Raw genomic sequence first — 22,155 nt, 5'->3', positions numbered from 1 at the left:
CAGGCTATTTATATTCTCAGGTCTTTCTCTCCACTGTTCAAACATCTATCCTATCCTATAAAGATCATTTTATCACTGTAGCAAGACAGCTTGCTAGCCTGGTGAAAAATAAAGCTCATAAAAATAAAGCTCATATTGTTCATTTTTACTGTTGATGGTTTCCTTTGGTTATATAAAACAGCAGCAGATAGAAGTTACATATGGATAGTAAGTCATGTTCATGCTTGGTATGTTAACAAGAACGTACATTTCTACAGAGACTTTACAATTGCTCAGTGAACTTTCCAAGAGCAACTTAAATTAAATATTATCAATATTTTACACATCACTAAGTAGAGGCAAATAATGGTTTGATGTCACTCACACAACTCTAGAAAAAAATGTGAACAAGCTGACAAAAGTTGATCAGTTATTCAACTTTGACCTGCGCAATACTTTTTTTCTCCCATCAAGCAGACATCACTGTGATGGATTATCTAGAGGACAAGGGATATAATAAAATGACTAAAGTAATTCTGGTGATGTTAATTACCTTAATAAGTATTAATATCCCATAGATGTTTTAGACAAGTTATCACAATGTCTGCCTTCTCATTTAGCAGCAACAGCTAAAATTTATGGGAATTTTTCAGGACACGCACACAAATTTGGTAATTCATTTTGCAAGAAGTTGTGTCTGCTCAAGGCAGTACCTCCCCCACTCCGAGTTTCCATCATTCACCTCCCATTAAGCTCTTGTTTCCTCTGCTCCCCTAGTGCCAGAATAGTTCATGAGAGCACTCTCCCTAATGAGGATCAGGCAAAAAAGGGTTATCTTAACCTGTCAGTGAAGGAAGGTTTGAGCTCATCTGCCCCATTTTGTCTGAAGAGCTTTAGTAGAAAATGTAAGACCCTCTCCCATTGTGGGTTTATGGAGGTAACAGTCTGATTTGTGCACAGGGACAGAACTACCTTCAGCTGGCAATGCATGATCTAGAAGAGGTTCATTAGAAGCCTTCACAAATTAAGTTATCCCAGCTATCAAAGCTTTCATCTTGCATAAAACCAAGACACATTATATAATTGGTAGAAAATCCTGTTTCTCAAGCTTTTTTTGAAAGACACCACAGTAGGAAGATTATATCAGAAAGGCCATCTGAAAAGCCATTGTAAAGAAAAAACCTGTGAGTAAATACTCCAACAGGAAGAGATGGCTCTAGAGAAAAACATGCTGATAGAGATAATACCTTAAGATAGTTGTTCTAAACACAGCTGCTCCACCCAGAACACTCAAAACCAACCAGAAGTTCAGGAACATTTCAGAGTTAGGGGAGGCAAAAATGAATAGTAATAATTGAAGTTGTCTCTGTTCTTCTCCATACACACCAATTTGAACCACTATTTGCAGGTTTCTTCTTGCAACACACAATAAAACAGTGTGTGAAAGAAAAAACACAGCTTACACACAGTTTTCTCTTAAGTTTATATAAGTGCATTTTTACTCTAGCTTTACTTTCAGAAATAAAGATGCGATTGCGGGACAGAGTATCATGACATACAACATGCCTGTTACATTTACGGAGTTTCAAAAATTATCTTTTAAGTTCTAAACATTACACTTCGGATGACTTTATCCCATTACGCTCAACATCATTCAATTAAAGCAACCATATTATAGAAGCTATCACAGCTGGTAATCGAATATATCACAGATTGTAGAGTATCTGTTCAACATACCCTGCCTCCGTAGAGGATTGAAGGAGGCTGTAGAACCCTACCGGTCACATCTGTCATTTCATCTTTGACCATTATTCCAAATTCACGAACATAAGGGTCGGTATTAAAACTCGCACTCCGCATCTGAAATTAAAAAGAATTAGGTATTTCTTGCAGAAAAAGAAGTTCTTTTTAGGAGATCTAAAACTTTCTGAGATGACCTGTATTTGGGCACATACCCCTTATATATGGGTGATGCCAAGCATTCAAAGCCTCTGCTAATTCCACTTGGATACATGGATGCCTCAAAATTTGAAATAAAGCACCAAAAGAACACTTGAAAACCTTTTGTGAGAATGCATTTCTCTGTGATTAATGGAGACAGTCTTATGAAAACAACTTCATAAACTCTGCGTAGCGCACAAACTATTTAGTATCTGCTAATAGTAAGAGAAAAATTAAGTCCATTATTACACTTTACTCAACTTCAACAGAATACTCACCAATTTGCTAATCTCTTCTTGACGGTCGGGTGCTGATCTGGCAGTTGCTCGAATCATAGTGGAAGTTTGATTGTCAGTGAGTTTTTTTATGCATCTCTGTCCTGCCACTATGTTGCACACCTAAAATATCCCCGCACAAAGGAGTTAAGAAACACAATGCAACTGGTTTTGGTTTTTTTTTTTTTCGTTGCTGCACTACACAATTTCTAAAGTTGGCTACTCAAAAAACAGTTTGTCAACGTTTGAGCCTTTTTTCCCCTCTGACCCCCTTCCCAGAATACAGTATTATCTAAAAGTTTACTTGCCTCAAGAGGAAGGTATGTGTGTTTCTGCTCCTGTCCAACTTGTAAACATGGAAGGTGAGGATAGCGTAAAACTAATTTGTGCCTGTCCTTAAAATACTGAGCTACAGTGCATTCAACTGTGCTGAAGTGGGAATCTATTGGAAATCAAATATGAAAATAAGCCATTACTTTACGTAGAATACTTCCCCACACTTCTTGGCACAAGTTAAGCTCACTGGAGATTAAACCTATCTTGCTGAAATCATCCAAGAGTACTTCTATAATTAAGATTCCATCATTGCCACTACCGTGTGTCCTCTGATAGTACCACAGAAGGCTATTTCTCTAACATTCTTCATACCTGAAGCTATAAATAAAGTTTTCTAAGAGCAGGTGCCTTAGAGACAAAGACTAATGTTTTCTGCTTATTTGGGATACTCACAGTACTACATTTTATGATATGCCATGCACAGAAAATAGCAAGCCTACTATGAGAGTTGCAAAACCAATTATTGCTTCAGAAATGCATTTCTCTCTTTCTGTACATTACAAATGCACACACATTTGCATATACTTACATCAAGGTGGCACAAATATTTTGTCTTTTCATTAATATAACACATCACTGAAAGAGCATGAAACACAGCCCAAACAATTAAATACCAGATTTAGATATCGATCAGTTATCTTCCTGTAAAAAGCTGGTATCAATTTTGTTCCTTTCTTAAAAATGGAAATAAATACCTCCATATTCAAGTTATCTGCAAATCTCTAGTTAAAAATTAAAAAATAAACATTTTTTCCAGAGGAAAAATAGATTAGTAACAAGCAAAATTAGAGAGCTGATCCCAATTGGCACTACTTTTCTACTCAACAGTTCTGGGAAACATTACACTACCAATAGGGCACCCTGTTCTTCCAATGTTGAAGAAACGCGTAAATAAATTAAAAAAACAACCACAGACTTAAAACAAAGTGATTGGTTCAAATGCCATGACGTTCATTACAGAATAAAAATAGAACAAAAAGAACAGCAAAATTGGGGAAATACTCTGAGTTCTATTTTAAATACATTGACCAAAGTATCATTTTTCAAGACAGCTTTTCCTATGACAATAAGGAAGGCAAGATACTTTTCCAGCCTGAGATTAAACATACGCTTAAAAAGAAGCAAAATACTTTACGTTTGGTGACTTGCTGGTCGTCTGGTGACATTGCACACTCTGTACTTTCTTTTCATTTGTCCACAGTGTGTTATCTCCACCTTTAGACCTAAAAATTGGAAAACACGTATCACCGTTTCTTCAAAATCAAGGTGTCAGCCTCCTTAATTGCTACACAAGACCACTTAAACTGTGCAGTAAAACTATTCACTATTTAGCATGTTCTCAGAGCACCAAAGGGTATCCCAGACAGAACTCAAAAAAACAATTTATAGTCTTAAAATTCAAAAACCCTGAGCTTCAGCCAAAGTTCAACGAAGAATTTTAGCGACAAGATGAAACCCCAAAGCCCCAAGAATTCACAGATGAAGCTGAACACATTCTGTGAATTCCAACTCTGTACCTCTAAAGAGGTCCAGGATGGTAGAAGGACAAAAAGGGCACGCAACCTCCTTGAAACAAAAAGCTTGTTTATACTTTATGGCTAAACATACGGTGTCTGTGAGACCTCCAACTATTGCAACAAACCCCAAACTAATGAATCAGGGCAGGGAATACCCATATAACCTGTAGGAGCCCATGGGAATGAGGCCATGGGGCTTTATTCTTCGTGAAGAAAAACATCTGTTGCAAACCCCACTGGCACAAAAGCTCAGCCCACCTGATAGCCAACAACTTCTGGAAGAATAAATTATCCACCCCAAACCAGCGCAATACAGCTACCCATAAAGAATTGTTTCTAATTTACCGTTGCCCACAAATATAAGCTTGAATGCAGCGTTTTCATTGATACTACTTTCATGCTTAGGCAGAAACAGATGTAGGTGGGCTGTTAGAGATAGGAAGTGGAATGTGTGGGAATAGGAAAGAGGGGGCTGTAGATAGAATATACATTATATATCCACACGTGTGTATAAACTCAGGCTGCTGATGAGTAACAGTGCATATTTCCCCTCCCTGTCAAAGGCACTAATAACTTGCCAAACAACATACTAATCTTTCCACGCAATTTGTTATGGCTTAAAGTGCCATCTATTATGAAACCTTCAATAAATACCAAGTTTTAATGAATACCTCTGAAATCTGTATCACGGTATTTTCAGTAAAAGGTAAACTGTTACCTCAATACCTCAATTTACAACTAGCTTTGCTGCAAATCTGAGATGACTTCTTCCATCTGAAGAATGAAAATCCTCATGGAAAAAAGTGATTATTTTTTCAAAACACTTACAACCAGTACAAACTTAGGATTTATTTATACTTTTCTTGCTAACTTCTAGTTGGGCAAAGATGATTTTGTGGACATTTTGTGGAAACAAGGAAGCTGCATGATAGGTTTATGGAGTTTGTTTTTCTTTTTTAACTTGCTTTCTTCCTATCAAGCATATCATGAAGGAATGACCTCAATTTTTCAGAAGAAACCTTCAGTGAACACAAACAGTAAGATTCCTTCCTCCTACTCTTTGATTCAGTCATTACATATTAGAATAACTATCATTTACTTCCAGGAGAGTATATGTATGAAATATATCTAAATATGCAAAAACACATTGCTAAATTATTAGTAAAATCTGCAATATGAAAATCTTGACACCAGTAATTGGAAAAATTTAAGATTAGGTAATTTTAAAAAAACATGAAATCCCAGTCTTTGTAAACATTTTGAAATCATTAGATTAGGAACTAGAGTATCTTTGTCATGGAACTGGGATTGGCACTACCGATATGTTTCAAAAGTGAAAAATATGAAATTTTTGTATTTCTAACTGTTAACTCTCATTTACTCTAGACATGGGGGTACTTTAAGAAGAGTAAAGCAGTACAGTAAATATAACTTCTAAATACAATAATGCAATATTCATTTGAGAAGATAAATTGTTTTTAAGGAGACTGACATAATAAGGGATGCTGCTCTATATGCTGAAAAGAAAAGATCTCAGTAGTACCTCTGCACTGAGATGCTCTCAGATGCCAACACGCACCAGTAACTTTGATATGACACTTGATCAAGTGACTGGGTGGTGGTGAGGCACAAAACAAACAAAAAAAAGAAGGTATGTCAAGAGACTCTACACTTAAATGAGGAGAAGCTTGCACGAGTCACAAGCCAGTAACTAATCTCACTAAAATAAATTACCATCCATCTGCTAGAAAGTTTTAGTTCATCCCATCACTTAGAGTAAAACATATCACCTTCACAGTTTCACTAAAGCTCTTCCATTAAGGGCAAACCTAATTAAACTACCCTATATTTGCCACACACAAAATGCACGTGCATATATAGTTACCATAAATTCTCGAATATGTGTTAATTTACTTATGTGCATACCTGAGCTCTAAATGTGGCTGAAAAAAAAAAAAAAAAAAAAAAAGCTCACTTAACTTTTTATACTAGTGATTCATCAAACCTGAAGCCACGTACTTATCTGTTACATTTATATTCACAAAGTGACTCTGTCAAGCTACAGAGATAACTAATGTAGTAAGAAAAAAGGAGAAACAAACTAGACTAAACAAAATTGATCAGTAGACTTCTGAACGTCTTGAAATATGTATAAGTAATAAAATTATTCTTGCCTCTCAGTTTTGCTGAAAAATTGTATGTGAACTGTTTGTTGTGATAATTGGGGAGACCCAATAAGGCAACTGCTATAGAAAATACTTTAAACATGTAGTGGCAACACATCAGACAGAATAAAGCAGTTTTATGTAATTTAATTATTACCTTTTATTTCTTTGGTAAACTTTACCCTTTGGGAATCTGTCAGAGGTTTTTGTTGTTCTTCAATACTTTTGAAGTCCAAAACTTCACATACAAACTCAATAACTGGCTGTGCTTTGTAAAATGCAGTTGCAGATACTGTAGACAAAAACGTTAATGTTATATTACAACCTTACTGAGGAAATTTTTAAGAAATCCAACAAATGGAACTAAATTTTTGCCTTTCCACTGAAAGAGAAAGAAGGAACAAGAAAAGATTTTTGTAGGACCTACCATCAATATTTAACATCATTTTCCATAATGAAGGTCTGACTGATTGATGGAAGCCAAACCAAACTTCTCTGCCACCACCCAATGGATTTGAGCACCCTTCTGATGCTGTAAAAAAAGATCGTCCCACAGGAGTATATCTGCAGTAAAGAAAATAAATTCAGATCATAAAACTAAAGCAAAAAAAAACTGCAATAAAGCCGTAACTAATGCAAATTCCTATTCACAAAAGCACAGAAGTGTCAGTGTTTCAAATGACCAATAATCTGAGATTCCTGTCAGGATTCAGGTTACACCTCTCAAAATCCAGCTAGTTACAGTAAGAAACTGGCTGCTACTCATGTTTGTTTGAATTTATTTTCAGTATATTCCTTAATATACCTACTAATTCAAACAAAAAACATTAATAATTTTTTTGTACTCTATTAAAAATTCAGCTACGCTTCAGTAAGTAAAATAAACATCTTTGCTATTAAAACACAATGTAATAATCTCTCCCCTTACTTGTGCATAGCTTCCTTTGAAATCCATGGAAACTTTGTGTGGGTGAACGACTGATCTAACAAATATTTTTGATGCACCTTTCATCTTGGTAATTCAGTACTGCACACTTAATATCAAACTAATCAAAACCAGCGCTAATATGTTTCTCTGAACAAAGATGTGTGACAACTAGTCTGGGCCATTTTCTGTGTTGCAAAGCCTGACTAAAACGATTTTTTTTAGTCCTTAATGTGAGGATAAAGTAAATGTAATATAAGGCTATTTAAAGATATTTACATATATTTAACTCATTTTCCCTGTTTAGCCTTTCAAAACGGGAAAGTTCAGCCCTACTAAGCTTTGTTCTTTATTTTCCAATTGAATGTAATTTGAACAGTAGTCTTAAGTGACTTGTTTCATGGCAGCAGAATTAAACCCAGGATCTCTCCGGTTTGACTGCAAATGCTGTAGATTGTAGTTGGTTGGAAAAACACCAAATCATTTTCAAGTTTTTCTTTTCTATAAAAACAGCTATACTGGGTGACATTAATGTCCCCCTAGCACAGTCTCCTCTATACAAAATTGGCAATAAACATCTGCCCAAGGACACATAGGAACAGGGTAACAAGTTTTGAAACCACCCTTACATGTCTACCAACCTCCAACTACTTTCCAGTCAGGAAGGGCTTCCTTCTCTGAGGCCTACAGAGAAACGGGCTACGAGCGAGATGGCAGGGCACCCCTGACCTGAGAGCACACAAATATGGAATGAGTCTGAAGACCAGCGGGGAAAGGGACTTGTGTCCAGGCTGGAGGCTACTAATTCCACCGGATGAGCAGAAAAGTACCATATTGCCTTTTGCCTAAGCATGCCATCTGCTAGATAGCTATTATTTTGGTTGAGCTACGAAAGCACTTCCTACCCAAAAAGCCTCTGAAGCGGTTCAAATAACAATGCAACCTCCTAAACAACGTCAAGGTCTTCCCCTCACCTCATGGAAGGCAAGTGCCTCATCACTACATCCAGTGCCTGGATGGTTTCAAACGGGACACTTGGCAGCCGACCAGAAAGAGCATCATGTAAAGCCTGCAAACTCACACAGGACATCCACTTTATAGCCACCTTAAATATTCTGTCCTTTCCTTCTCCTGGCAGCGTGACCTCCAGCTCCACCTGCAACAATGCCAAACAACAAACCAAGATGATTCTTTCCATTTAAAGGGGAAAATGGAAGGGGCTTGGAAGGGATGATGGATTCCTCTGAACAGTGCTATAAAGCATGGGAGGAGACAAAAAGCAATGATGAAGAAACAATATACATTAAATACAGCCTCTTTTTACAGCTAGATCTTTCCAAAGATGTATTTCAGAAAGCTGGCATGCTTCCCAACTGGCATCTATCTCTCTCTTTGAGGCAACATTTTAATTTGCAAGTGCTTGCGTATCAACGGGGAGGTCTCGGTGAAGATCTGGTAACCTGATTTCAGATACCTAACACATACTAATGCATCACTGCTCACGTCAGCTCCTGCGTGCCTAAAATAAAAAGTCGTCTGTCACTACCTGCCAAGATTCATGAATTTCTGGTATTCGCTCCCTAGAGCACCAGAGTGCTTTATATACTATTACTGTAGACATAGATCAAATGAGAGAAAATAAAATCCACAAGGAGCTTTCAAAGGGAAAAAACCAAACACTACCACCCCCCAAACAAAACAAAAAACCCCACAAAACCCACCAACCCAAAACCCTCTTATTTTTAAGTACCAAAGAAAGAATAAACGATGACCCCCAAGTACTAGTGATGCTATCAGGCAGGAAACAGGGGTACTCTTTTGACATGTTATGCCCTACTTTGAATTTTTTGTCTAAAAAACACTGGCAAACTACATTATGGTAAATTACTTTAGCCGATTACATGTAATTACTTGTAATGCTGATTTCTCCTCTTTATTAAAACAAAGAAAGCCTAAGCACAGAAGTTCTTAAACCTACTAAAATTAAGGCTTGTCTGAAATGATTAGCAGTTCTGGGAGTGACTACAAGAAATAACAAGATCAGAGTATCCTTTGTTCTGGATATAAACAAAAACACTGCATTTTCCTGTCCGAGGGAGCTTACAATTTAAATATAAAAGGCATTCACTTAACAGACAAACTGTAATTAGCGGGCTAGCAAAAATAATACATGGGTAACGGCGAGCTAATATATGCAATCATCTGGTCTTTTGCAACAGTTAGCTTCTTCAGTGAAAAAATAGGAAGGAAAGATAAAACAAATAATAAGCCTTCCCGTACGCCAAAAAAACAAGTTGACAATTTATAGTAGGCAGTCAAAATTAACATTACAGCCGCATCTCTCCTCTAGTAGAACCATCATGCACTAGGAGACTTGAGCAGAGGAAGGAGCTGTATGGCCATGGGAGAGCAACAGGAACTGAAGGCTGTAATTGCAGGGTTGCTGGTCTGAATCTGGCCCAGAAGGTTAATTCTGCTGAAAAGCTGTGCAAATAAAGGTACAGGTTTTCAGCTGACACAGGTTGGAAACTTTCTATAGAGCCTTTTTTCCCACTACACCATCAAAAGGTCTTCAACTTACATCTCATTTACAGCGGATGGAAGACATCTGTCGTACCGGCATTTTCCTTTAAACTTCTCTCCACCTCCAAATCAAGTTTCTTAATTTCTATTACTCCCGATACTGTTAATATTCAACTCATCTTATTATTAATAACTTTGGTACCCTCAATCTAAGAAAAGATTTAATTTTATTTCAATTTACAAAGCTCCTTCACCGCAATGAAACGGAAAAAGACGAACAACAGCACTACTTATGTTGCAGTATCTGTGTCCCTAGCAGAAATAAAAGACCCATGATTGAAGAATTTCTATTCCAATTGCTAGACTGCAAATACCTATTATGTTTAGCATAGCTGTGATGGTGAATTCACACCGCTGAATTTGGCCCAAACAGCTTTTGCTGCTGGGTCTAACCCCACTTCAAAACAGTTGAATTAGAGTCACTGGTCAAATAAGTAAGGTTTAAATCCAACTTTCCAGGTTTTCCTCCTTTAATATCTCACCTGAATTACACGCTACTGAAGAGTTTATGTTAAAAAAAAAAAAAAAAAATCATAAAAATACATTAGGACCAAAAAAATGTGTCCTCAATCCACAAGATCACATATACTTTTAGGCACTGCAAATCAGAATTTAAATCTCTCAGTAATATTTTATCTATCCCACTCTTTAAGGGCAAATGAAGACTCATGTTTGACAGAGTAAGCAAAATATGAAAAATTTCAAGACAAAGTAAGTTTTAAATGGGAATTTTACCATGTACTTTACTATTAGGAATAAACTCTAAAACCGAATTTAATGTTTGATTTCCTACAGTTTCACCAGGTGTAATCTATCCCCAAATAAAAAATTTACAATCTCAGTCACTAACCTAGTTGCTAAACTGCAACACAGCTGACATAATTTTGCAGCTAAAAGAACTAAATGAAAGCAGTGTTACTGTAGGGATGTGAAAAATCATTAAGCCTGTGGAAAAATTTGAAAGCCGTTCTTAAAAAGAATAGGTCTTGTAGCTGATGTAGTCTCATTGACTCATACAAATCAGCATACATCACTGTTTAAAAATAACAAAAATTAAACCTGACCATGTGTTTCTGGGGAATTCTTAGTATTCCTTCTTCTCTATAAAATATATGCATCACTAAGTGATTATTTTATCATGTTTTCAGCATACAATGTACCTTTTCTATATTAATCTAAGAGATTTTCTTTCCCAGTTATTCAGAGGATGTACAGTTTCCAATCAAATATTTGGGTGTCTACCTCTCATGGACTTGTTTGGAAATCTCAAACTATGGATGTAAGAAAGAGGTCTGCTGCTACCATGTAGAGAGTCACTAGCAGTACTTCAAACTGACAAAGTCAAGAGGAGCAAGGTTGTGGCCATAGATAGGATTAACACTTTCCTTTTGAAAAAGGGAACAGCAGTAGGACTTCTGTATCAAACTGCAGCTCGGTTCACTCATAATTACTGTTTTTCTAATTAAAGACTGCTTAAGATGTATGTTAAGATAATCAGTTGTTCTTGAATCTTGCTAGGTGAGAAAACTTTCAAGTTCAGTTAAAATTTAATTCTAGCTCTTAATTGTAGAAGGTCGTTTTAGGGAAATACACAAGTAACACAGCAGTTGAGTACAAAGCCATAGTTAGAGATGACCTAGGCTTGCTGCTAGAACCTATGAGGAAAGAGGAGACTATTAATATCTTCATACCTTGACAATGTCCTATACACTTCTTTCTTCTCAATGTGTACAAGGAAAAACTAAGAAAATACGCTGTTACTATTACATATTCCATATTTGCTCTGAAAGGTCTAAAGAAATGAATTAATTAAAGGATGAAAATAAGATACAATAAGGAAGGAATGAAAATGGGTACAATAACCATGAAGGCAAAGCAGAAAAGTATTTATATTATAGTAGAAAAAGTTATAAAAGAAGCAGGGTTGTCGGCAAGGACAAAAAAAAACCCCACAATGCCAGAACAACCACCACTGACAAGAGATGAGGACAGAGTGCATTAATTAAGTTAAAGAGCAACAGGAGGGGAGGGGAAATTGGTGTCAGCCTTCTGTTTAGCATCAGTTCTTCCACTACCAATGCACACTGCAAGTAAATCAAGGTCTTCTTCCACTTAGATTAAAGATCATCTATTAATCATTGTATGTTCATGAATCTTTTCAATATGATCCTAAACGTAATCAGATGTGCAGTAAACTTGCTACATTTGTTATGTACAGAACAGTCAAAAAAAAATCCCAAAGAAACCTAATCTAATTATGCTGGAGAAAAGTCCTAATACCTACAAGCTTTATATTGGTTTAAACCATGCTTAAACCAATTTAGCACCATGTAAAAATTTCCCTTATTAAGCTAAATTTCCCCACATCCGATTTAAACCAGCTGAAGATTTATCTCTATTAGCTCTTTTCTCCAGGGTAGTAACATATGTATGGCAGAACAACCGACGAGGTCCTATATCCCACGAGAAATAGGGAAAAAATATGAGTTTATTAAAAGCGAGCCTAAATGTGAGCCACAGATGAAACTACCTGAACCATCTTGTGCTAACCTCCACTAAAAATACTTTCCTCAGTGACCGCCTTTTGCAAATGATCGCTCCAGCGATTGTGTCCCACCCCTGGCCAGCGACTAAGCCCGCTCGCTCACCTCCTCCCCGCCCCTGGTGGGATGGGGGAGAGAATCAGAAGAGTAGAAGTGAGAACACTTGTGGGTTGAGGTAAGAACAGTTTAATAACTGAAATATTATAATAATAATAACAACAACAACAACAACGACGACGAAAAGGAAAATAACAAAAAGAGAGAGAAATAAAACCCAAGAAAGACAAGCGATACAAATGAAAAACAATTGCTCACCACCAATCAACTGATGCCCAGCCTGTCCCCCAAGCAGCGGCTGTGCGCTGGCCAACTCCCCCCAGTTTATATGCTGAGCATGACGTCATATGGTATGGAATATCCCTTTGGCCAGTTTGGATCAGCTGTCCTGGCTGTGCCCCCTCCCAGCTTCTTGTGCACCTCCAGCCTTCTCGTTGGCAGGCCAGTATGAAAAGCTGGAAAGTCCTTGACTGCTTAGCAACAACTAAAACATCAGTATGTTACCAACACTATTCTCATCCTAAATCCAAAACACAGCACTATACCAGCTACTAGAAAGAAAATTACCTCTGTCCCAGCCAAAACCAGGACACTCACCTAAAATGGTTAATAAAACAATTAAAGTCAGCCTTTTCCCAAGTGTAGGTTACAACATTCATTTGCACAGACACGAAGGAATTGGGGCGTCAATCCTGCTGACACAGTGTCACTAGACTTCATTTTTACCATGTATGATTTAGTATACGTGGCCTTTAAAATCCAAAGCATCAAGAATCCAGTCCTATTCAGTCAGCAGACATTCAGACACAGAAGGAACAGAAGGAGCAGATCATCTCATCCAGTTCCCAATCAGAGTAGGGTCAAGACTTTTCATCTCTCAAAGTCTCATTAGATCAGAGGATTAATTTGATTCCAGTTTGTTTACCCTCCACAGAATAAACCATTTTTCATTTGCCTTTACTCAATAAATGCAGAACTTCCTATCTGTCATAAAATATATTGTCAGTCATCCACAACTTTGAGCGTATTATAGTTATAAGGTAACTCTGCACGCATCCAGAGGATTTGTTTAAACCCCTAGGAGACACTCATCAAAAACTTTGCAAACTTGTACATCAAATCTGTAGGAACTGCAATACTGTATGTGAAAGCGAAAAAAAAATTATCTCTAATACTTTCATAGTTTTCTTAGACATGAGCTTATCAGTTAATGAAAAATAATTAAGACTGGAGTAGAGACTGACCTTTACTGCATGACATTCACTTAAATACATTTGGGGGAAATAAGTGTTACACATACGACATTAACAGCTTGATTCAGGTAGAACTATTAACTATGTCAAGCACTGCACAGGCATACAATATGAGACCGCGAAGGACAGCATGAACTACTTTGTGACACACTGCTACTCAATTTAGGAAGACCTAAGCTGTGTTCCCAGTTTTATCACATAATAAAGTTTCCACATTTCTCTGTATTTCCCTTGCCCCCTTACATTTTACTTTTTTCTAGTTAAGTTGTAATCAACTTCTACAGGACCGGACAGTCTTCCCCTGTAACTGTGTGTGCCTCACCTTGCACCTACAGAAGAAGGGTATAATGGCCTCTGGGAACTACCGCAGTATAAGTGAGTAATGAGAATGACTGTCCTCAAGGGTTTATCATCTAAATAAAAAAGGCCACAGAAAAATCAATCTGATATTAGACCACAGAAGCATAGGCTAAATTATTTTATACAGTTTTTGTGTTAGCATGTTCCAACACAGTCCCTTCTGCTTCACCAGTCATCAATGGGCACAGATGCGGGGACGCTTCGCAGCTCCAATTAGAGTGACCAAAGAGGTCACCGCCCCACGTACAGAGCTGACAAACAGAACATGCAAGTCCTCTTCAATTGCCTGAAGGGCTAAGCTAGCAGGTCTTAACCTGTGCAGTTTAAATTAATTTGGCTCTCACGTTGTAGAGGATTGGGGAAGAGGTTCCATACCACCAACAGAGGGATGGAGGAGCTTCTTCTAGCTAGTAGATAGTGAGAATCAGCTTACAGTGGGCTTTGATGAGATTAACGAGCTGACACAACAGCTTGCTGCTGCCCAGAGGGGTGCTTCTGCTCCCCAAACTCAACGGTGCTTTCACTTTCTCCCTAGTGCCAGCATGGAGCTTGTCCGTTGTCTTGGGCAGTTGATCCAGTTCACCAAACCAGCAGAAACCACGCGAGTGGGGAGGAAGAGAGGGAGGAAAGAAGGGATGTGGGAAGGGGAGTGACCATTTTGATAGCAACAAGCTCGCACTTCTGTCCTGGCAAACCACACCCTGAGCAAAGTGGCAACAAAAGGAGGCATCTACTCCAAAAATATAAAATCAGTTCCTATCTGTTATTAGAAAGGCTCTGCAAATATTACGTTAAAATCTCCAATTAGAAACTTTTCTATTTAAAACTTACTTTATCTCTCCCAATGGGAAGCGGCATAGCTGTATAAAGGTTTTTTCTTCCATCAAACACTGGTTTGCGATCCCCAAAAATCTGGGTTTTAAAGTGCTGAACCATATGTTCCACTATTTCTCTGAAAATACAAAAAGATTACATTAATTCAACTTTTTACTTCTGATGTTAAGTAGCAAATTAACACTAACACTAATATTTATGAATAGAGGCATTAGGTAAATGAAAGGGTTGTCCACTGTTGAGTATTAAAGGCAAGATTTGTTTAACTGATCTGAATTAAACAGACTAAACTGTTTTCTTAAAGCAGCTATTTTTAGCTTGTTCACATTGAAACTTTCCTTCCTCTTTTCTGTGATCTACTGAAAGTGGTAAAGCGAAAGCTCATGCTCTCTCAAGCTCAAAACGAGAGGTGCTTGGTATTCTCCTTGGGCTTCTGCTCCCCTGTCCTACAGCCTTTCTGCAGAGGACCATGGACCAACAGCTCAGCAGCCCAAGCAGCTTTCAAAAAAATCACTATCCAAGCTTACAGCCTTAGTGTAAGGACAATAGTTCTACGATGACAACGAGATGCAAACTCTTTGCATCGCACTGAGAAAGATCACTTTTAAATGTAATTTTTTCACATACACAACAAAACTGGGATCCATCCAACAAAACTGGATATGCTCATCCACTGAGACCCGTGCATATTAAAAATACATATTCATTTAAGCATAGCTGGAATTAGGTTGCATGTTTGTATGAGTAAGGTACCCACTCACAAAGTTCTTGTCAAACCACAGTGTTTACACACTGGTCATGCAAAGCAGTTCACCAACCGATGAGAGGTCTGTTGGAATAATAACATCCTTTGATGCCAAAGGTCTTTGGTCCAAATGTCCCAAAGAGACATCCTTCAGGCTATCTGTATCACAAGGCTGTAAAATCTGAAATCCATCAGTGGTCTACAATACGCTGCCTACAAGATCCTTAACATACAGCTTGGGGTAAAAGGGCATTAAGAAGTTAAACTGACACAGAAAGGAAACCACGGCATGCTCTTTCTTCAGTAATGTTGTCAACTAGCAGCTCAGAGAGGCTGCAGATGACTATTTTATACACCTTGACTTGGAAAGGCAATTAACCCAGCATACAGTTAGATATTACAGCGATGCAAAATTCTGAGATGAAACTCTGAATTCATTCAAGAAAAGCATGAAGATTGTTTTAATTGACAATTTCTTTGCTATGTCCCAAGGCTTTAAGACAAGATGTGACCACTGAAAGAAACTTGCCTGAGAAGCATGAATAAAACCTGACCCAGTAATTTCTGCCTCAGGTCTGCAATGTCTGATTGAACAAGTACATAATTCGGAGGGTGGGAGGAAGGAGGTATTTTTCAACCTTGAGTTAAAGACTGAGCAATGGAAAACCCATTCTCTTACTGAGCAAGTTCTTCCGATTGTGAACTACTTTATATAAAAATGAACACTTCCAGTTAATTAAGGTTTTCAAGCTTCAAACCACATTCAGTGATGGCGCTTCTCAGCTGTGGGTGGAGACATCTTAATGAAAAGTTATTTTTGCCATGTGATGTTAAAAGAAATGAAGTTACCAATTCACTAACCTCAGCCCTTTGGGACTACTATTCTACTGACATCATGCAAGCACACCAAGAACTCGGGGCCAGTGACTGCAAGCAAAGTTCATCTTGAACCTTGTACAAGTTCTAGCTGTCCTCATGAATTAAGCTGAGGGCATCCATGGTGCAGAACCAAACTCACATTGCCTATTCCCCCCATCTAACTATCCAAATAGATCTGGACTTTCTGCAACATGTGAAGAATTGTAGCTAGACTGTATTAATTTGGCACAGCAGCACGTTGTCTCAGTTGTGTGTTTTCCAGTCCTTCTCCAGGTCACGTCTCATCAGCGTGGAACTTGCATGTACGCTTGTACACATCCCTGCAGTGGGTCTGCAGGGTCATAGTCCAAGCCACAGAATAAAACTGAAGAACGAAGCTGGGACAAATGAGGGAGTAGTGTAAATGAAAAGAAAATCTCCCTCTATCCTTTCTAGAGGTTACAACATATAAAATGATGATAAAAACTATTTATATACATCTGAATTATATAACCAAAATACTAGAAACGTGTAAGCCAGCTGAAAAAACTACCATTTAGAATTGGACTACATGTGCATCCTGCATAATCCTATATATGTATACACACATAAGCACACAAAAATACAGGTATACATGTAGGACTGAAAGGTCACGGCTCACAAAAACCCAGGCGCAGGTGAGTGCATGTACATCTACAGGGTAACACATGCAGCAATAAGCACTCAAAAGAAATAAAACATACACTTCATTAAGTGAATCCAATTTGTATTCTTCCCACACTGCACTGAGAAACATGCACCATACCGCTGTCGAATGCATTTATGACATCCTTGTTTACTGCAAAAGGCATTTAATCTATGTAGATTTATACTTGTTCCTGTTACCACAACAGAGGGAGTGACTAACCTGACAAAGCAAAGCAGGTCGGAAGCTGTCAGTGGAGAAAGAACTTGCTACTGAATATAATCTGCCTTTTCAGTGAGAAAAATTGCTTTGTTATTTAATAATTATGTTCTCTTCCATTGACGAGCAAGCACCCACACACTGGACTGTAACAGACGTGATCACACAGAACTACAACACACACAAGAGCTGTGCAGCACTCAGCTCCCAGAGGAGCTACAGAGGCATGGCAATCTGCATAAGTCAGCAGCATGCCAGTTGTCAGGGTTGGAGCTGGTGGCAGGGATATCAGTTGGTGAAAGCAAAGCTCTCACAGCTCCCACTATGAAAAAAGTGACTGCTGAAAATTTTTTTCAGTGCTCCAATGCAGTAAGAATATCTCAGTGAAATCAGCAGGGTTGCCCTTGGACAAGAAGAGAGTTCAGAAGAGAGTTCACTTACAACAGTGTTTGCTTTTAAAATTAAATTCAATTCCCAACCAGCTTAAAAATTAAATTTATAATAGATCACCACAGAAAAAAACCCAACAGGACAGCAAAGCGTAGTGATGCTGCTTTATGAAAATGCTATCATTACCAACTCTTTAGCATAACAATGGATAATGCACTCCGGTTTATTAATTCACGTTAAGAAAACTTTGGCTTTCGGGTGGCTTTTTTGACTGGGCACTTTGTTCATGTTCATGACTGCATATTCCACCCATGTGACTTTTTTAATAAAGGAAAGGTTTTGCTCTTGCATATATAAACATGTCATTCCGATACTCTACAGTTAAGATGTAGGTAGTTACGATGATGACACTTGCGGTTTCCAGTTAGTGCCAAGTCTTGTTCTCAAGTTTCACTTCTGGCAACACCACTCTTTTTCAAGTCAATGATGTTGCCACACTGTGACTAATAGGGCACACATGCAAAATGTAAGACCTAATTGCTTGTTTCCTTGGCCAACTGATCCATGTTTTCACCTTGCTATCTGGTTCAGGAGCGTACCTTTCCCTTATATAGAATCTACTGATGAAGGATAATTTCTTACCTAATTTAGTCCCTCCATGATCCTCTCGCAGCTGCACAAACAAATGGGTTTTGCCTCCCCTTGTCAGTAGGGGAAGGTGGGAAAACAAGCTGGTAACACCAACTCCCTGCTGAAGGACTTGTCAGCCAACTGCACTCCAATATTTAACCAAGCAATACTAAGAATCATATTTATCAAGTTGGCTTATACTGACCCAGCTCCACTAGAGTCCAATACAATTTATCCATCTGTCACCAGTGGCTTTGATCAGGAGCATCTTAAGATGCTGGCAAGTTCAATCAAAATAAGGGACAATTAGCACTGAAATCTTGGATTGGTACAGAAAGACTAGGAGAAAAAAAATGCCTGTTGATGGATATGCAAAGTTGGAAGCTATCAGTACAAACAACGACTAAAGACAGACACATCCTCCAAGCCCTCAATGAAAACAAGAATGTAAATAAACTGAGGAAAAGCAAAGCACAGTATTACCTGTTAACTCTTCTAGGGCATTTTTCTGGCTTTATATCCAATTCGTAATGGTAGATATCTATTTTAGGAATGTCCATTTCAAAGAAGTTGGCCTGCAGTTTGATTGTTCTCCCAGAAGTGCCAAAATCTGGTCGAGGAGGGGGTTTAAAGGCATATCCCTGTATTGGTGGTGGCAATGGTGGAGGAGGTGCAAGCACTGAAAAACAGAGAAAGCACAAATTAGCCATAAGCTATATCAAATTGACAGTCAAACAAATTTACAGGCTATTTGACCAATGAAGCACAGCACATTTAAACTAGTAACTTCTTTTAAACAATTTAAAAACTGAAAAGAAAAAAAAAAAACAACCTGCTATCAGGAGTCCATGAATTCTGACTTCTTCCCATGCTGGTTCACCATTTGCTGTATTTCTTAGCCCTGATTACTGAACAAAATCTTAAAACCAGTTGCATTTTCCTACACTACAAGTCAGCTGGTGGGAACTTGAGAGGCCAAGCGGGCACTGCTGGGAAAGTGAGAACCAGATCTTGGTTACACGGAAGAATGTCGGTTTCAAGACAGACACCAAAGCGAATAACCTAACCACGTTTATTTGAGCAAACACCCATGAAATGGAGTTTCTACCACTTAAACCACCTTTGCAATCACATTTGAATGAGTTGCATGCATCTAAAGTGAATACAATGCATGCATTTCACCTATATACATTTTGCTCTAATGACCATACCGCACAGCTTGCCAAAGAGGGAAAAACTGGAGCTGTTCCTACATGTTGCAGCTCTCTGGAAAATGCTGTGTATTAGAATTAAACTATATCCTACTGCTTCCTTTAAACAGAAAGCAAACAGAGCAAACAGTCTACTGCTGCTGTACTGTATTCTTGAGCTCAAATGCCAGCCGTAGATCAGACAACGTGAAGCAGAAGCACAATAGCTGCTTATGGTTGTTTCAATCTAGGAAATGCCATCAAAAATCCACGGAGAAATGCATAAGGTACCAATTTGAGTATTCAAAACTCCTGCAGCATCCGTACTCAGGTTTTCTGTGGTCTGGAGCGATAACAACTTGCAGCAAAATCTTCACATGTGAAATAACCCAAGAGGCTTCTCATCACTTATGTAAGAATCCAGGTGTGGTTTCCTGGGATTATCGAATTCAGTCCTCTGCTAGCACCAGAAACAATACACATCCCTTCATTAACAAATCAGTCATCACTTTTCCACTACTGGAAAGCTGTTCCAGAACTGTGATGCTCTAATGCTCAGAAACATCCTTCCATTTTTATTTATTCATTGTCAGGTTATACTCACAGACCTTTAGATTAAGTACTCCTCATTGTATTTTTAGACTTAAACGAAATTCCCATTTGATTCCTAATTCTAGGCTACACTACTTCTGTTAGTTTCTTCTCATAAACCAGGCTTCATTCTCATCCTTCCAGCCGTTTTTCCAAGCTAATGCATTTTCACCTCACCTTTCCTGAACAAGACCAAGTGTTATTCTACATGAGGTCCCATCAGGGTCCAGCACAACTGCACTGATGCCTTCATCTCTCAGTTGGAAACGTCAGGTTAATGAGCCCTAAACCACATTTGCCTGTTGCACCACTGCCTTATAATGGCAGCTCTTGGCCATCCAGTGACCAGTCAGTACGTGCATGCTTGTCTCGGTTGTTTATGTCTGATCATCTCCCAGTTCACTAGTAACTCCCATGTAACATGATCTTTAATATATATTTTTTTTTAACCCATATCTATTACCCTACTGCTTTCTGTATGATGCTCAGGTCCTGCTTTTCTGACAATGCCTCCTATGCCCTATGATGAAGTGTCATGTACTTATTCCTAACATTTATGCATACAATCATTAATGAAATAATAAACAAGACCATTCCCAACCTTAGTAGCATCATTTCCCCACTTTACGTTTCAACACTCCCCATGGCCAGTTTCCCACTCATCAGCATCTCCTTACTTATTTTTATCGTTCTGCTAACCTGACTTTCAGCACCAACTTCCCCACATATCAGATATCTCATCAGAATCCAGATAGTTTGGTTTGACATTGGGAATATGATAGGGTTTTTGTTAGTTATTTTGTTTTATTTATTTTAAAAAACCTTGCATTTTCTCATTTGTTTTACATTTGGGAAGCTTGTTTCAGATCTTGTGTTCCAAACATATTCTGAGGCATACACCCTTTTGATGTCACGTTACAGAAGTTCAATTTGCTTTTTTCCCTTCCTTTCGTAAACATTGCCATTAAAGTCTGTGATTCTCCAACACTAACTTGATCAATATGTTAAAGATGCTAAAGACTTGCATTTCCATGACCTAAAACTTCACATTTCTGTGATAAAAGATTATTCTGTCTCCCTAATTTAACTTCTTCACTTTTGCATACATAGCAATTCTCATTTGAATATTATTCTTACTATTTATCCACCTTGCCTCTGCAGTGTCAACACCTGTACTGAAAAATGAAGCACAGTATCTTCATAGTTTTCACACAATAGCTCTAGACTCTTATCTATAATCCAGTCCTCACCGCAAGCAGCCATCTGCCTCTGCACCTGACCTTTCCTATTTACATCCCTGCAGGCAAGTAGAAATACTTAGCTGACTAATTCCGCCCAACCTTTGGCAATTTTTTTTTTTTTTTTTTTTTAAATTCCTGCACATCTTGACTTGTAGGACATGGATTTGTCATCTTTTCTGAACACTTACAGGACCTCTGCTTACTTCAAATATTTTTCTGAAGGTGATTAACTCACTCAGGTGGCCCCCACAGCCACCATATCCCCTTGCTTGGTATGTCAAATTTATAAAGTTTCTGTGTCATTAATTGGAAAGAACCTTCTATCGTAAATACGACAATTAACAAAGTTATTCATAGCATTATCACTACAGCTGGAAAGTTACATAAAAAAAATACTCCCACAAATATTTGTACTTGCAATATGACAAAGGTTTCTATTAGACACCTCCAAATGAGATCAGGAGGAGCTGCAGCAAGCATCTACCTCTACTCCATCAGAATCTCACTTATCATCTTTTCCCAAAGAAATCTGGCTCTCACCTATGATTTCAGCTATTCTGTTGCTTAATGCTTTACAGCTCATCACTGCATTAAAGCACTTATTTTTATTTCCATCTTTTGTAACAGAACATTCCCATTTGAAAACCACTTTCTAGTCATTAACATTATTCTATGATTTTTTTTTGCATTGTTCCATATATGATCCCCATAGCTTCACCCATTGGAAAATATTTTAATTTTCTGCCCAGGCTCCTGGCATTTTTATTTTAACGTTTCCATTTCTTATTATCCACGCTGTGCACTCTAGCTGCCGAGGCCAACTGTATGAGGTTCAACA

At 38.1% G+C, this 22,155-nt stretch overlaps 1 protein-coding gene across 1 annotated transcript in view; it reads right to left on the bottom strand.

Annotated features, from left to right (window-relative positions):
* The window catches only part of AGO2 (argonaute RISC catalytic component 2), a 32,796-nt gene extending 13,791 nt beyond the window's left edge, over window positions 1–19,005 (bottom strand). Inside the window, 10 exon segments of the mRNA XM_009580663.1 lie at window positions 1,717–1,839; window positions 2,199–2,318; window positions 2,504–2,624; window positions 2,626–2,637; window positions 3,667–3,754; window positions 6,371–6,505; window positions 6,641–6,777; window positions 8,113–8,294; window positions 14,766–14,886; window positions 18,779–19,005. Coding sequence (XP_009578958.1) covers window positions 1,717–1,839; window positions 2,199–2,318; window positions 2,504–2,624; window positions 2,626–2,637; window positions 3,667–3,754; window positions 6,371–6,505; window positions 6,641–6,777; window positions 8,113–8,294; window positions 14,766–14,886; window positions 18,779–19,005 — 1,266 coding nt within the window.
* Window positions 19,006–22,155: the final 3,150 nt, after the last annotated feature.

Source organism: Fulmarus glacialis, unplaced genomic scaffold (genome assembly GCF_000690835.1).
Source record: "Fulmarus glacialis isolate BGI_N327 unplaced genomic scaffold, ASM69083v1 scaffold13926, whole genome shotgun sequence".
NCBI lineage: Eukaryota > Metazoa > Chordata > Aves > Procellariiformes > Procellariidae > Fulmarus > Fulmarus glacialis.
Note: the sequence above shows the minus strand (reverse complement) of the source record. Positions and strands in the feature narration are given on the sequence as shown.